This window comes from Oncorhynchus clarkii, chromosome 12 (assembly GCF_045791955.1).
Source record: "Oncorhynchus clarkii lewisi isolate Uvic-CL-2024 chromosome 12, UVic_Ocla_1.0, whole genome shotgun sequence".
NCBI classification, from domain to species: Eukaryota; Metazoa; Chordata; class Actinopteri; order Salmoniformes; family Salmonidae; genus Oncorhynchus; species Oncorhynchus clarkii.
Window position 1 is genome coordinate 97,592,254 of NC_092158.1, and position 17,500 is coordinate 97,609,753.

At 45.5% G+C, this 17,500-nt stretch overlaps 1 protein-coding gene across 1 annotated transcript in view; it reads left to right on the forward strand.

The window, feature by feature from the left end:
• Positions 1–17,500, forward strand: part of LOC139422618 (glutamate receptor ionotropic, NMDA 2A-like) — an 85,106-nt gene that overhangs the window by 39,867 nt on the left and 27,739 nt on the right. Inside the window, exons 4-6 of the mRNA XM_071173763.1 lie at positions 3,888–4,090; positions 12,676–12,847; positions 13,459–13,612. Of these exons, the coding sequence (XP_071029864.1) occupies positions 3,888–4,090; positions 12,676–12,847; positions 13,459–13,612 (529 nt within the window). The remainder of the gene's footprint in view (positions 1–3,887; positions 4,091–12,675; positions 12,848–13,458; positions 13,613–17,500) is intronic.

The window sequence follows — 17,500 nt, forward strand, 5'->3', positions numbered from 1 at the left end:
TGGAAACAGGTCTATCTAGATAATAGAATGGTGTGTTGTAGAGGTTGACATGGAAACAGGTCTATCTAGATAATAGAATGGTGTGTTGTAGAGGTTGACATGAAAACAGGTCTATCTAGATAAAATAATGGTGTGTTGTAGAGGTTGACATGGAAACAGGTCTATCTAGAAGGGTGTGTTGTAGAGATTGACATGGAAACAGGTCTATATAGATAATAGAATGGTGTGTTGTAGAGGTTGACATGGAAACAGGTCTATCTAGATAATAGAACGTTGTGTTGTTGACATGGAAACAGGTCTATCTAGATAATAGAATGGTGTGTTGTAGTGGTTGACATGGACACAGGTCTATCTAGATAATAGAATGGTGTGTTGTTGACATGGAAACAGGTCTATCTAGATATTAGAATGGTGTGTTGTTGACATGATAGACCTCTCAGATTCATGCCGTGGTGCCGTGCTGTAGGACCTCTCAGATTCATGCCGTGGTGCTGTGCTGAGCAGACCGTCCTGCTGGGTTCTCTGTCCTCATCCTTCAGCCTTATTAATCAGTCTACAGATAGGTCCTTGCCAATGCTCTCTTATCAAGCCATTTAGATAGGTCCTTCCCAGTCCTCTCTTATCAAGCCATTTAGATAGGTCCTTCCCAGTGCTCTCTTATCAAGCCATTTAGATAGGTCCTTCCCAATGCTCTCTTATCAAGCCATTTAGATAGGTCCTTCCCAGTCCTCTCTTATCAAGCCATTTAGATAGGTCCTTCCCAATGCTCTCTTATCAAGCCATTTAGACCTTCAGTCAGTGCATCTAACTAAGTTAGGTCCTTCCCAATGCTCTCTTATCAAGCCATTTAGATAGGTCCTTAACCAATGCTCTCTTATCAAGCCATTTAGACCTTCAGTCAGTGCATCTAACTAAGATAGGTCCTTCCCAGTGCTCTCTCATCAAGCCATTTAGACCTTCAGTCAGTGCATCTAACTAAGATAGGTCCTTCCCAGTGCTCTCTTATCAAGCCATTTAGACCTTCAGTCAGTGCATCTAACTAAGATAGGTCCTTCCATTTAAACCTTCAGTCAGTGCATCTAACTAAGATAGGTCCTTCCATTTAGACCTTCAGTCAGTGCATCTAACTAAGATAGGTCCTTCCATTTAGACCTTCAGTCAGTGCATCTAACTAAGATAGGTCCTTCCATTTAGACCTTCAGTCAGTGCATCTAACTAAGATAGGTCCTTCCATTTAGACCTTCAGTCAGTGCATCTAACTAAGATAGGTCCTTCCATTTAGACCTTCAGTCAGTGCATCTAACTAAGATAGGTCCTTCCATTTAGACCTTCAGTCAGTGCATCTAACTAAGATAGGTCCTTCCATTTAGACCTTCAGTCAGTGCATCTAACTAAGATAGGTCCTTCCATTTAGACCTTCAGTCAGTGCATCTAACTAAGATAGGTCCTTCCATTTAGACCTTCAGTCAGTGCATCTAACTAAGATAGGTCCTTCCATTTAAACCTTCAGTCAGTGCATCTAACTAAGATAGGTCCTTCCATTTAGACCTTCAGTCAGTGCATCTAACTAAGATAGGTCCTTCCATTTAGACCTTCAGTCAGTGCATCTAACTAAGATAGGTCCTTCCATTTAGACCTTCAGTCAGTGCATCTAACTAAGATAGGTCCTTCCATTTAGACCTTCAGTCAGTGCATCTAACTAAGATAGGTCCTTCCATTTAGACCTTCAGTCAGTGCATCTAACTAAGATAGGTCCTTCCATTTAGACCTTCAGTCAGTGCATCTAACTAAGATAGGTCCTTCCATTTAAACCTTCAGTCAGTGCATCTAACTAAGATAGGTCCTTCCATTTAGACCTTCAGTCAGTGCATCTAACTAAGATAGGTCCTTCCATTTAGACCTTCAGTCAGTGCATCTAACTAAGATAGGTCCTTCCATTTAGACCTTCAGTCAGTGCATCTAACTAAGATAGGTCCTTCCATTTAGACCTTCAGTCAGTGCATCTAACTAAGATAGGTCCTTCCATTTAAACCTTCAGTCAGTGCATCTAACTAAGATAGGTCCTTCCATTTAGACCTTCAGTCAGTGCATCTAACTAAGATAGGTCCTTCCATTTAGACCTTCAGTCAGTGCATCTAACTAAGATAGGTCCTTCCATTTAGACCTTCAGTCAGTGCATCTAACTAAGATAGGTCCTTCCATTTAGACCTTCAGTCAGTGCATCTAACTAAGATAGGTCCTTCCATTTAAACCTTCAGTCAGTGCATCTAACTAAGATAGGTCCTTCCATTTAGACCTTCAGTCAGTGCATCTAACTAAGATAGGTCCTTCCATTTAGACCTTCAGTCAGTGCATCTAACTAAGATAGGTCCTTCCATTTAGACCTTCAGTCAGTGCATCTAACTAAGATAGGTCCTTCCATTTAGACCTTCAGTCAGTGCATCTAACTAAGATAGGTCCTTCCATTTAGACCTTCAGTCAGTGCATCTAACTAAGATAGGTCCTTCCATTTAGACCTTCAGTCAGTGCATCTAACTAAGATAGGTCCTTCCATTTAGACCTTCAGTCAGTGCATCTAACTAAGATAGGTCCTTCCATTTAGACCTTCAGTCAGTGCATCTAACTAAGATAGGTCCTTCCATTTAGACCTTCAGTCAGTGCATCTAACTAAGATAGGTCCTTCCATTTAGACCTTCAGTCAGTGCATCTAACTAAGATAGGTCCTTCCATTTAGACCTTCAGTCAGTGCATCTAACTAAGATAGGTCCTTCCATTTAGACCTTCAGTCAGTGCATCTAACTAAGATAGGTCCTTCCATTTAGACCTTCAGTCAGTGCATCTAACTAAGATAGGTCCTTCCATTTAGACCTTCAGTCAGTGCATCTAACTAAGATAGGTCCTTCCATTTAGACCTTCAGTCAGTGCATCTAACTAAGATAGGTAAGGCAACCACGTATCACAGTCGTATACATTCCATTCTTTAAATTGATTTTCAATACTTCCTAAACAAACGCTAAAGCCTACACATTTCTGAACGCGGAAAACAAATGAGCATGTAACGGGACGGGAGGTATTTTTATTGGAAAAGTGACAGGAACGTTTCTGGGGTTCTAGAACTGTTGCAGGATCAGGACAGTACATGACAGTTTCTGGGGATTCTAGAACTGTTGCAGGATCAGGACAGTACAGGACAGTTTCTGGGGTTCTAGAGCTGTTGCAGGATCAGGACAGTACAGGACAGTTTCCGGGGTTCTAGAACTGTTGCAGGATCAGGACAGTACAGGACAGTTTCCGAGGTTCTAGGACTGTCGCAGGATCAGGACAGTACAGGACAGTTTCCGAGGTTCTAGGACTGTTGCAGGATCAGGACAGTACATGACAGTTTCCGGGGTTCCAGAACTGTCGCAGGATCAGGACAGTACATGACAGTTTCTGGGGATTCTAGAACTGTTGCAGGATCAGGACAGTAAAGGACAGTTTCTGGGGTTCTAGAACTGTTGCAGGATAAGGACAGTATAGGACAGTTTCCGGGGTTCTAGAACTGTTGCAGGATCAGGACAATACATGACTGTTTCCGGGGTTCTAGAACTGTCGCAGGATCAGGACAGTACATGACAGTTTCTGGGGATTCTAGAACTTTAAATTAGATATTATTGTATTAAACTGTCAATACATTTGCAAAAAATGTATAAAAACATGTTTGCGCTTTGTCATTATGAGGTGATGGTGAGTAGATGGGTGAGAGAAAACAATTTATATTTCATCCAGTTTGAATTCAGACTATAACACAACAAAATGTTAACTATTTCACTATATTTTCTGAAGGGCTCTGTGTGTGTGTTTATGTGTGTTCAGCTGTGTAACCCTGAGTCCCTGTGCGTCTCCAGATGGGTCGTTTGGACAACCGTAGCCTGACGTTGAAGTACCACGTGTGGCCGCGCTTCAACTCGTTCGGCGACGCGGAGACGGATGACAACCATCTGTCCATCGTGACTCTGGAGGAGAAACCCTTCGTCATCGTCGAAGACGTGGAGAGGCTCACTGGAACCTGTATGAGGAATTCTGTTCCCTGTAGGAAGCACATCAAGGAGTGAGTCTATCCTTCTATCACACCTTCTCTCTATCCTTCCTTTCCTTCCTTTCTACCTGTAGAAAACACATGAGACTGAGTATATACCTCTCTCCTCTCCTCTCCTCTCCTCTCCTCTCCTCTCCTCTCCTCTCCTCTCCTCTCCTCTCCTCTCCTCTCCTCTCCTCTCCTCTCCTCTCCTCTCCTCTCGTTTCCTCTCATCTCCTTTCCTCTCATCTCCTCTCCTCTCCTCTCCTCTCCTCGTCTCTCCTCTCCTCTCCTCTCCTCTCCTCTCATCTCTCTCCTCTCCTCTCCTCTCCTCTCCTCTCCTCTCCTCTCACTCTCTCTCTCTGCTTTTTTTCTATGATTTTCTCTATCTCTTTCTCTCCCTATCCTCTTCTCTTTCTCCCTCCTCCATGTGTCACTCTCTGTCTCCTTCTCTTCCTAATCTAGAGATATATTGAGTAATGTTTATCTAAGGCTTGGCCTCCTAAAGACCATTTACTGTGGTTTTAGATGAGTTCAGCAGCCTCTTTGCTCACTGTCAGCACTTTGACCCCCCTCGAGCTATGGTCTCCAAATACTGCTACACCTATAGGCCTCTCTCTCTCTCTCTCTCTGTCTCTCCCATCTCTCTCTCTCTCTCTCTCTCTCTCTCTCTCTCCTCTCACTCTCTCTCTCTCTCTCTCTCTCTCTCTCTCACTCACTCACTCACTCACTCACTCACTCACTCACTCACTCACTCACTCACTCACTCAGATAGTAATAGAGAGAAAGTGGGATGGAGAGAGAGTAGGATTATCCGTGCATGCAGAGGCAGTGATCCATTCCTGACCAGTGAGCAGAGAGAGATAGAGACAATACTTTGTATGTTGTATACCTCACTTGCTTTGGCAATGTTAACACATGTTTCCCATGCCAATAAAGCCCTTGAATTGAAATTGAAATTGATAGAGACAAAGAGAGAGAGACATAGAGAGCGAGAGAGAGAGAGAGAGAGAGAGAGAGAGAGAGAGAGAGAGAGAGAGAGAGAGAGAGAGAGAGAGAGAGAGAGAGAGAGAGAGAGAGAGAGAGAGAGAGAGAGAGAGAGAGAGAGAGAGAGAGAGAGAGAGAGAGAGAGAGAGAGAGAGAGAGAGACATAGAGAGAGAGAGAGAGAGACATAGAGAGAGAGAGAGAGAGACATAGAGAGAGAGAGAGAGAGAGAGAGATGAGAGAGAGATGGGAGAGACAGAGAGAGAGAGACATAGAGAGAGAGAGAGGGATGGGAGAGAGAGAGAGAGACACAGAGAGACAGAGAGAGAGAGAGGAATATGGTGAGAGAGAGACATAGAGACAGAAACATGGAAAGAGAGAGAGATAGAGATAGAGAAACATGGAGAGAGAGAGAGAGAGACAGAGAGAGTCACCCTGGGGATGTTCTTTTCAAGCCCCCAGCAATATTACAGTTCTATAATCCAACTGCCCTGGGACTCTACACCACTAACTACTAAGGAACTACTTTCTGCCCTAGTCTAACTGAACTGGGACAGCCTAACCACTACCCTGGGACAGCCTAACCACCTCCTTCGGACTCTACACCACTACCTACTCAGGAACTACTTTCTGTCTGGTCTAACTGAACTGGGACAGCCTAACCACTACCCTGGGGCAGCCTAACCACTACCCTGGGACTCTACACCACTACCTACTCAGGAACTACTTTCTGTCTGGTCTAACTGAACTGGGACAGCCTAACCACTACCATGGGACAGCCTAACCACTACCATGGGACAGCCTAACCACTACCCTAGGACTCTACACCACTTCCTCCCCAGGAACTACTTTCTGCCCTAGTCTAACTGAACTGGGACAGCTTAACCACTACCCTTGGACAGCCTAACCACCTCCCTGGGACTCTACACCACTACCTACCTAGGAACTACTTTCTGCCCTGGTCTAACTGAACTGGGACAGCCTAACCACTACCCAGGGGCAGCCTAACCACTACCCTGAGACTTCCCTACTACACTACATCACTACCTACTCAGAACTACTTTCTGCTCTCCACCAATCAGGGCTTTATGGTACAGTGGCCAGACGGAAGGCACTCCTCAGTAAAAGGTACATGACAGCCTAACCACTACCCTGAGACTCTACACCACTACCTACCTAGGAACTACTTTCTGCTCTCCACCAATCAGGGCTTTATGGTGCAGTGGCCAGACGGAAGCCACTCCTCAGTAAAAGGTACATGACAGCCTAACCACTACCCTGAGACTCTACACCACTACCTACCTAGGAACTACTTTCTGCTCTCCACCAATCAGGGCTTTATGGTGCAGTGGCCAGACGGAAGCCACTCCTCAGTAAAAGACACATGACAGCCTAACCACTACCCTGAGACTCTACACCACTACCTACCTAGGAACTACTTTCTGCTCTCCACCAATCAGGGCTTTATGGTGCAGTGGCCAGACGGAAGGCACTCCTCAGTAAAAGGTACACGACAGTCAGCTGGGACCTAAAGGATTCTGAGACCATGAGAAACAAGATTCTCTGGTCTGATGAAACCAAGATTGAACTCTTTGGCCTGAATGCCAAGCATCACGTCTGGAAGAAACCTGGTACCATCTCTACGGTGAAGCACGGTGGTGGTGGCAGCATCATGCTGTGGGGATGTTTTTCAGTGGCAGGGACTGGGAGACAAGTCATGATTCGAGGCAAAGATGAACAGAGCAAAGTATAGAGAGATATCCTTGATGAAAACCTGCTCCGGAGCCTGTTTCTTTTCTGCTTTGTCATTATGGGTATAGTTGTGTAGTTGTGTAGCTTGATCTCGCTTGATGAGGAAGAAAATAAGGTTTCAGAATCAAGTAGTTTTGAGGTGTCAATCAAACCAGGACAGAACAGAGGGAAGGAGAAGAGATGGAAGGATACAGAATCCAGAACAGAGGGAAGGAGAAGAGATTGAAGGATACAGAATCCAGAACAGAGGGAAGGAGAATAGATGGAAGGATACAGAATCCAGAACAGAGGGAAGGAGAAGAGGTGGAAGGATACAGAATCCAGAACAGAGGGAAGGAGAAGAGATGGAAGGATACAGAATCCAGAACAGAGGGAAGGAGAAGATATGGAAGGATACAGAATCCAGAACAGAGGGAAAGAGAAGAGATGGAAGGATACAGAATCCAGAACAGAGGGAAGGAGAAGAGATGGAAGGATACAGAATCCAGGCTGTAATCGCTGCCAAAGGTGCTTCAACAAAGGACTGAGTAAAGGGTCTGAATACTGATGGAATTGTGACATTTCAGATATGATTTATTTTGACCCCTTTTTCTCACCCAATTGGTTGTTGTCTCATCGCCGCAACTCCCGTACGGACTCGGGAGAGGCGACGGTCGAGAGCCGTGCGTCCTCCGTAAACACAACCCCAACCAAGCCGCACTGCTTCTTGACACAATGCACATCCAACCCAGAAGCCAGCCGCACCAACGTGTCAGAGGAAACACAGTGCACCTGGTGACCTGGTCAGCGTGCACTACGTCCGGCCCGCCACAGGAGTCGCCAGTGCACGATGAGACAAGGATATCCCGGTTGGCCAAACCCTCCCTAACCCGGACGATGCTGGGCCAATTGTGTGACCGGCTGTGACAGAGCCTGGACTCGAACCCAGAATCTTTGGTGACACTGGGGTATTGTGTGTAGCTTGATGAGGGAAAAAACGATTTATTCAAATTTAGAAATAAGGCTGTAACCTAACAAAATGTGAAAAAGTCAAGGGGTCTGAAAACTCTCTCTCTTTCTGTCTCGGTCTCTCTGTCTCTGTCTCTGTCTCTCTCTCTCTCTCTCTCTCTCACCAGTAATTAAAGAGAAGTAGTCATAAATTGATTCAGAGAGGATCCTCTATCGACCACAGACAACTGCAGACTCTATATCTAACACAGACCTCTTATAGAACAGGATTGTGTGTGACTGTGTGTGTTCATGTCAGGTGTGTGTGTGTTCATGTCTGGTGTTTGTGTGTGTGTGTTTGTGTGAGAGAGAGACAGCAGAGCATTAGGATTAGTGTTGCAGCTCCATATCCCATTACCCTCTGTCCCAGGACTATCGCATCATCAGACCTGGACACATTTAGAGCACCCTACTGCTCTCTGGGTGCCCCTCTCTGTCTCTCTCTCTCTCTGTCTCTCTCTCTCTCTCTGTCTCTCTCTCTCTCTGTCTCTCTCTCTCTCTCTCTCTCTCTCTCTCTCTCTCTCTCGGTCTCTCTCTCTCTCTATATATATATATATATCCGTCTCTCCGTGTCTCTCTGTCTGTTTATCTCTCTATCAATTCAATTCAATTCAATTCAAGGGCTTTATTGGCATGGGAAACATGTGTTAACATTGCCAAAGCAAGTGAGGTAGATAATATATAAAGTGAATATATAAAGTGAAATTAACAATAAAAATTAACAGTAAACATTACACATACAGAGGTTTCAAAACAATAAAGACATTGCAAATGTCATATTATATATATACAGTGTTGTAACAATGTACAAATGGTTGAAGGACACAAGATAAAATAAATAAGCATAAATATGGGTTGTATTTACAATGGTGTTTGTTCTTCACTGGTTGCCCTTTTCTCGTGGCAACAGGTCACAAATCTTGCTGCCGTGATGGAACACTGTGCAATTTCACCCAGTAGATATGGGAGTGTCTATCTCTCTCTCTCTATATATATATATATATATATGTATCCATCTCTCCGTGTCTCTCTGTCTGTTTATCTCTCTATCTCTCTCTCTCTCTCTCTCTCTCTCTCTCTCTCTCTCTCTCTATATATATATATATATATATATATATATATATATATATATATATATATCCATCTCTCCGTGTCTCTCTGTCTGTTTATCTCTCTATCTCTCTCCCCTCACCATCCCTTCGATTTCTGATACTTTAGTCCCAGAGCCCCTAGAGAACGTTGTGACTTTTATAGAAGTGCTGTTTGGACTTTAGTGGTTAGATTTCTAAATACTTTAGTCCCAGAGCCCCTTAGTTGTTGAGAATGTTGTGACTTTTATAGAAGTGCTGTTTGGACTTTAGTTGGTCAGTTTGACGGCTAAAGGACATCTCTTCCCCATTACAATATATCTACAAGTTAAATGAGGGTCCCAGGTGTGTGTTTGTTTGTTTTTGAACAATGCTGTCTTAGATTCACACACACAGATGGCTGGGTGATTACCCATGGAGAACTGTCACAGAGGAGAGGAGAGGAGAGGAGAGGAGAGGAGGAATGAGAGTAGGGGTGAGGGAAGGAGAGGAGGGGTGAGGGAATGAGAGCAGGGTGAGGGAAGGAGAGAAGAGGAGAGGGAAGGAGAGGAGAGAGGGAATGAGAGGAGGGGTGAGGAAAGGAGAGGAGAGGGAGGGAGGGAAGGAGAGGAGAGGAGAGGAGAGGGAAGGAAAAGAGAGGAGAGAGGGAACGAGAGGAGAGGAGAGGAGAGGAGAGGAGAGGAGAGGAGAGGAGAGGAGGAATGAGAGTAGGGGTGAGGGAAGGAGAGGAGGGGTGAGGGAATGAGAGCAGGGTGAGGGAAGGAGAGAAGAGGAGAGGGAAGGAGAGGAGAGAGGGAACGAGAGGAGGGGTGAGGAAAGGAGAGGAGAGGGAGGGAGGGAAGGAGAGGAGAGGAGAGGAGAGAGGGAACGAGAGGAGAGGAGAGGAGAGGAGAGGACGGGAGAGGAGAGGAGAGGAGAGGAGAGGAGAGGAGAGCTGGAAAAAGAGGGAGAGAAACAACTCTGCCCCCCTCTGCACCAAACAGCACAACTCTGATCAACTCTGCCCACCTCTGCACCAATCATCACAACTCTGAGTCAGTACAGTGAGTCAGTACATTGCAGTGAGTCAGTACAGTGAGTCAGTACAGTACAGTGAGTCAGTATAGTAAGTCAGTACAGTGAGTTAGTGCAGTGAGTCAGTACAGTACAGTGAGTCAGTACAGTGAGTTAGTGCAGTGTGTCAGTACAGTACAGTTAGTCAGTACAGCGAACCAGTACAGTACAGTGAGTCAGTACAGTACAGTGAGTCAGTACAGTACAGTAAGTCAGTACAGTACAGTGAGTCAGTACAGTAAAGTGAGTAAGTACAGTGAGTCAGTACAGTACAGCGAGTCAGTACAGTGAGTCAATACAGTATATTGAGTCAGTACAGTGAGTCAGTACATTACAGTGAGTCAGTTCAGTGATTCAGTACATTACAGTGAGTCAGTACAGTGAGTCAGTACAGTGAGTCAGTACAATAGTGAGTCAGTACAGTACTGTGAGTCAGTACAGTGAGTCAGTACAGTACAGTACATTACAGTACAGTAAGTCAGTACAGTGAGTCAGTAGAGTACAGTACAGTGCAGTACAGTACAGTGAGTCAGTGCAGTACAGTACAGTGAGTCACTACAGTGCAGTACATTGAGTCAGTACAGTGAGTCAGTACAGTGAGTCAGTACAGTGAGTAAGTACAGTACATTACAGTACTGTAAGTCATTACAGTGAATGAGTGCAGTGCGTCAGTACAGTACAATACAGTACAATACAGTACAGTGAGTCAGTACATCACAGTGAGTCAGTACAGTGAGTCAGTACATCACAGTGAGTCAGTACAGTGAGTCAGTACAGTGAGTCAGTACAGTACAGTGAGTCAGTACAGTACAGTGCAGTGCAGTACAGTGCAGTGAGTCAGTACAGTACAGTACAGTGAGTCAGTACAGTACAGTACAGTGAGTCAGTACAGTGCAGTGCAGTGCAGTACAGTGAGTCAGTACAGTACAGTGCAGTACAGTGCAGTGCAGTGCAGTACAGTGCAGTGCAGTGCAGTACAGTGAGTCAGTACAGTACAGTGCAGTGCAGTACAGTGTAGTGCAGTACAGTGCAGTGCAGTACAGTGCAGTGCAGTGCATTGCTACCATAATACAATACAGAAGACTCCATGTAATAATATAGTAATATGTTACACTTTCCCTATCAATCTCCTAAGGACAGTGTGATTATAAATGTTTGTAAACAGCTACCTGCTGTCTGTCCATTCTGCTCCTGTGGAGAGCGAGGACCATTTAAATTAACAAGAGTTAGATCAGCGTCTCTGGGCCGGGGACTGGGGATGGCTAGGAAGAGGAGGTGAGGAAGAGGAGGAGAGAGTAGGTGAGAGAGGAGGAGAGGAGAAAGTGGATGGCTAGGAAGGAAGTATAGAAAGAGGAGGAGATAGGAGGTGAGAGAGGAGGAGAGGAGAGAGGGGATGGAGACAGACAGACCTATTCTGTTACAGTAGCATCATGGAGACAGACAGACCTATTCTGTTACAGTAGCATCATGGAGACAGACAGACCTACTCTGTTACAGTAGCATCATGGAGACAGACAGACCTATTCTGTTACAGTAACATCAAGGAGACAGACCTATTCTGTTACAGTAGCATCATGGAGACAGACAGACCTATTATGTTACAGTAGCATCATGGAGACAGACAGACCTATTCTGTTACAGTAGCATCATGGAGACAGACAGACCTATTCTGTTACAGTAGCATCATGGAGACAGACCTATTCTGTTACAGTAGCATCATGGAGACAGACAGATCTATTCTGTTACAGTATTATCATGGAGACAGACCTATTCTGTTACAGTAGCATCATGGAGACAGACAGACCTATTATGTTACAGTAGCATCATGGAGACAGACAGACCTATTCTGTTACAGTAGCATCATGGAGACAGACAGACCTATTCTGTTACAGTAGCATCATGGAGACAGACAGACCTATTATGTTACAGTAGCATCATAGAGACAGACAGACCTATTCTGTTACAGTAGCATCATGGAGACAGACAGACCTACTCTGTTACAGTAGCATCATGGAGACAGACCTATTCTGTTACAGTAGCATCATGGAGACAGACAGACCTATTCTGTTACAGTAGCATCATGGAGACAGACCTATTCTGTTACAGTAGCATCATGGAGACAGACAGATCTATTCTGTTACAGTATTATCATGGAGACAGACCTATTCTGTTACAGTAGCATCATGGAGACAGACAGACCTATTATGTTACAGTAGCATCATGGAGACAGACAGACCTATTCTGTTACAGTAGCATCATGGAGACAGACAGACCTATTCTGTTACAGTAGCATCATGGAGACAGACAGACCTATTCTGTTACAGTAGCATCATGGAGACAGACAGACCTACTCTGTTACAGTAGCATCATGGAGACAGACAGACCTATTCTGTTACAGTAGCATCATGGAGACAGACAGACCTATTCTGTTACAGTAGCATCATGGAGACAGACATACCTATTCTGTTACAGTAGCATCATGGAGACAGACAGACCTATTCTGTTACAGTAGCATCATGGAGACAGACATACCTATTCTGTTACAGTAGCATCATGGAGACAGACAGACCTATTCTGTTACAGTAGCATCATGGAGACAGACCTATTCTGTTACAGTAGCATCATCGTCAGCCAATGGCGTGTCCATGTTGGGGGGATTCTGAAATCTTCAGCCAATGAAAGATGTCTATATAAAGAAGTGGTATTAAAGTTTCAGCCAATCACAGATTATCATTATTTTTGCGTTTCCACAGCAACACCACAGAGGCGGGCGGGACCTACATTAAAAAGTGCTGTAAAGGATTCTGCATCGACATCCTGAAGAAGATCGCGAAGTACGTGAAGTTCACCTACGATCTCTACCTGGTTACCAACGGTAAACATGGGAAGAAGATCAACAACGTGTGGAACGGGATGGTGGGAGAGGTGAGTGATTAATAATAATATGTTATAATATCATACAGGTGATTATTAGTTTACTCTGTCCTGTCTCATTGTTAAAACAACATCGTAGTTGACGCAGCTAATGGCTAAAGGCTAGTCTCAGCATTATACTGTAGCATCATTTTACTGTGTTTAGCTAACGGCTAAAGGCTAGTCTCAGAAGTATACTGTAGTATCATTTTACTGTGTTTAGCTAATGGCTAAAGGCTAGTCTCAGCATTATACTGTAGCATTATAATATACAGCAGTGACTTCCTACTAACGACATCAACAACAACACGCTAACACACTAGATTAACGATTAACCCAGAACCTTTCTCCCCCCACTCCCCCACTCCCCCTCCCCTCCTCCCTCTATCTTTCTCCTTCCCTCCCTCTCCTTACCTCTCTCCTCCCTCTCTCCTTCCCTCCCTCCTCCCTCTCTCCTCTCTTTCTCCTTCCCTCCCTCCTCCCTCTCTCCTTCCCTCTCTCCTCCCTCTCTCTTTCACTCCATCTTTCTCCTTCCCTCCCTCTCCTCCCTCCCTCCTCCCTCTATCTTTCTCCTCCCTCCCTCCCTCCCTCCCTCCCTCCCTCCCTCCCTCCCTCCCTCCCAGGTGGTCTATAAGAAAGCTGTCATGGCCGTCGGCTCTCTGACGATCAATGAGGAGCGTTCTGAGGTCATCGATTTCTCCGTCCCGTTCGTGGAAACTGGAATAAGCGTCATGGTCTCCCGTAGCAACGGAACCGTCTCCCCGTCCGCCTTCCTTGGTAACCCTCCCCGTGTTTTTGGGGACATTTGGGTTGTCTATGTTGTTTTCACCACCTGACAGATTGTGTTTATCAAACATTTTTTTTAAAAACAGAACTGTCCCTCTCATATTCTGTTAATACATGTTGCATCTGTTGGCTTCATTAAAACACACAGCACCACTAACAGGACTGATCAATACAGCACCACTAACAGGACTGATCTATACAGCACCACTAACAGGACTGATCTATACAGCACCACTAACAGGACTGGTCTATACAGCACCACTAACAGGACTGATCTATACAGCACCACTAACAGGACTGATCTATACAGCACCACTAACAGGACTGATCTACACGGCACCACTAACAGGACTGGTCTATACAGCACCACTAACAGGACTGATCTACACGGCACCACTAACAGGACTGGTCTATACAGCACCACTAACAGGACTGGTCTATACAGCACCACTAACAGGACTGGTCTATACAGCACCACTAACAGGACTGGTCTATACAGCACCACTAACAGGACTGATCTATACAGCACCACTAACAGGACTGGTCTATACAGCACCACTAACAGGACTGGTCTATACAGCACCACTAACAGGACTGATCTATACAGCACCACTAACAGGACTGGTCTATACAGCACCACTAACAGGACTGGTCTATACAGCACCACTAACAGGACTGGTCTATACAGCACCACTAACAGGACTGGTCTGTACAGCACCACTAACAGGACTGATCTATACAGCACCACTAACAGGACTGGTCTGTACAGCACCACTAACAGGACTGGTCTATACAGCACCACTAACAGGACTGGTCTATACAGCACCACTAACAAGACTGAACTATACAGCACCACTAACAGGACTGGTCTATACAGCACCACTAACAGGACTGGTCTATACAGCACCACTAACAGGACTGGTCTGTACAGCACCACTAACAGGACTGGTCTATACAGCACCACTAACAGGACTGGTCTATACAGCACCACTAACAGGACTGGTCTATACAGCACCACTAACAGGACTGGTCTATACAGCACCACTAACAGGACTGGTCTATACAGCACCACTAACAGGACTGGTCTATACAGCACCACTAACAGGACTGATCTACACAGCACCACTAACAGGACTGGTCTGTACAGCACCACTAACAGGACTGGTCTATACAGCACCACTAACAGGACTGGTCTGTACAGCACCACTAACAGGACTGGTCTATACAGCACCACTAACAGGACTGATCTACACAGCACCACTAACAGGACTGGTCTATACAGCACCACTAACAGGACTGATCTATACAGCACCACTAACAGGACTGGTCTATACAGCACCACTAACAGGACTGATCTACACAGCACCACTAACAGGACTGGTCTATACAGCACCACTAACAGGACTGATCTATACAGCACCACTAACAGGACTGGTCTATACAGCACCACTAACAGGACTGGTCTATACAGCACCACTAACAGGACTGGTCTACACAGCACCACTAACAGGACTGGTCTATACAGCACCACTAACAGGACTGATCTACACAGCACCACTAACAGGACTGATCTATACAGCACCACTAACAGGACTGATCTATACAGCACCACTAACAGGACTGATCTATACAGCACCACTAACAGGACTGGTCTATACAGCACCACTAACAGGACTGGTCTATACAGCACCACTAACAGGACTGATCTATACAGCACCACTAACAGGACTGGTCTATACAGCACCACTAACAGGACTGGTCTATACAGCACCATTAACAGGACTGGTCTATACAGCACCACTAACAGGACTGATCTATACAGCACCACTAACAGGACTGGTCTATACAGCACCACTAACAGGACTGGTCTATACAGCACCACTAACAGGACTGATCTATACAGCACCACTAACAGGACTGATCTATACAGCACCACTAACAGGACTGGTCTATACAGCACCACTAACAGGACTGATCTATACAGCACCACTAACAGGACTGGTCTATACAGCACCATTAACAGGACTGGTCTATACAGCACCACTAACAGGACTGGTCTATACAGCACCACTAACAGGACTGGTCTATACAGCACCATTAACAGGACTGGTCTATACAGCACCACTAACAGGACTGGTCTATACAGCACCACTAACAGGACTGGTCTATACAGCACCACTAACAGGACTGGTCTATACAGCACCATTAACAGGACTGGTCTATACAGCACCACTAACAGGACTGGTCTATACAGCACCACTAACAGGACTGGTCTATACAGCACCACTAACAGGACTGATCTACACAGCACCACTAACAGGACTGATCTATACAGCACCACTAACAGGACTGGTCTATACAGCACCACTAACAGAACTGGTCTATACAGCACCACTAACAGGACTGATCTATACAGCACCACTAACAGAACTGGTCTATACAGCACCACTAACAGGACTGGTCTATACAGCACCACTAACAGGACTGGTCTATACAGCACCACTAACAGGACTGGTCTATACAGCACCACTAACAGGACTGGTCCATACAGCACCACTAACAGGACTGATCTACACAGCACCACTAACAGGACTGGTCTATACAGCACCACTAACAGGACTGATCTATACAGCACCAGTAACAGGACTGATCTATACAGCACCACTAACAGGACTGATCTATACAGCACCACTAACAGGACTGATCTATACAGCACCACTAACAGGACTGATCTATACAGCACCACTAACAGGACTGGTCTATACAGCACCACTAACAGGACTGATCTATACAGCACCACTAACAGGACTGATCTATACAGCACCACTAACAGGACTGATCTATACAGCACCACTAACAGGACTGATCTATACAGCACCACTAACAGGAATGATCTATACAGCACCACTAACAGGACTGATCTATACAGCACCACTAACAGGACTGGTCTATACAGCACCACTAACAGGACTGGTCTATACAGCACCACTAACAGGACTGATCTATACAGCACCACTAACAGGACTGATCTACACAGCACCACTAACAGGACTGGTCTATACAGCACCACTAACAGGACTGATCTATACAGCACCACTAACAGGACTGATCTATACAGCACCACTAACAGGACTGGTCTATACAGCACCACTAACAGGACTGATCTATACAGCACTACTAACAGGACTGATCTATACAGCACCACTAACAGGACTGGTCTATACAGCACCACTACCATGATTGATCTATACAGCACCACTAACAGGACTGGTCTATACAGCACCACTAACAGGACTGATCTATACAGCACCACTAACAGGACTGGTCTATACAGCACCACTAACAGGACTGATCTATACAGCACCACTAACAGGACTGGTCTATACAGCACCACTAACAGGACTGATCTATACAGCACCACTAACAGGACTGATCTATACAGCACCACTAACAGGACTGATCTATACAGCACCACTAACAGGACTGGTCTGTACAGCACCACTAACAGGACTGGTCTGTACAGCACCACTAACAGGACTGATCTATACAGCACCACTAACAGGACTGGTCTATACAGCACCACTAACAGGACTGGTCTGTACAGCACCACTAACAGGACTGGTCTATACAGCACCACTAACAGGACTGGTCTATACAGCACCACTAACAGGACTGGTCTGTACAGCACCACTAACAGGACTGGTCTGTACAGCACCACTAACAGGACTGGTCTGTACAGCACCACTAACAGGACTGGTCTATACAGCACCACTAACAGGACTGATCTACACAGCACCACTAACAGGACTGATCTATACAGCACCACTAACAGGACTGATCTATACAGCACCACTAACAGGACTGATCTATACAGCACCA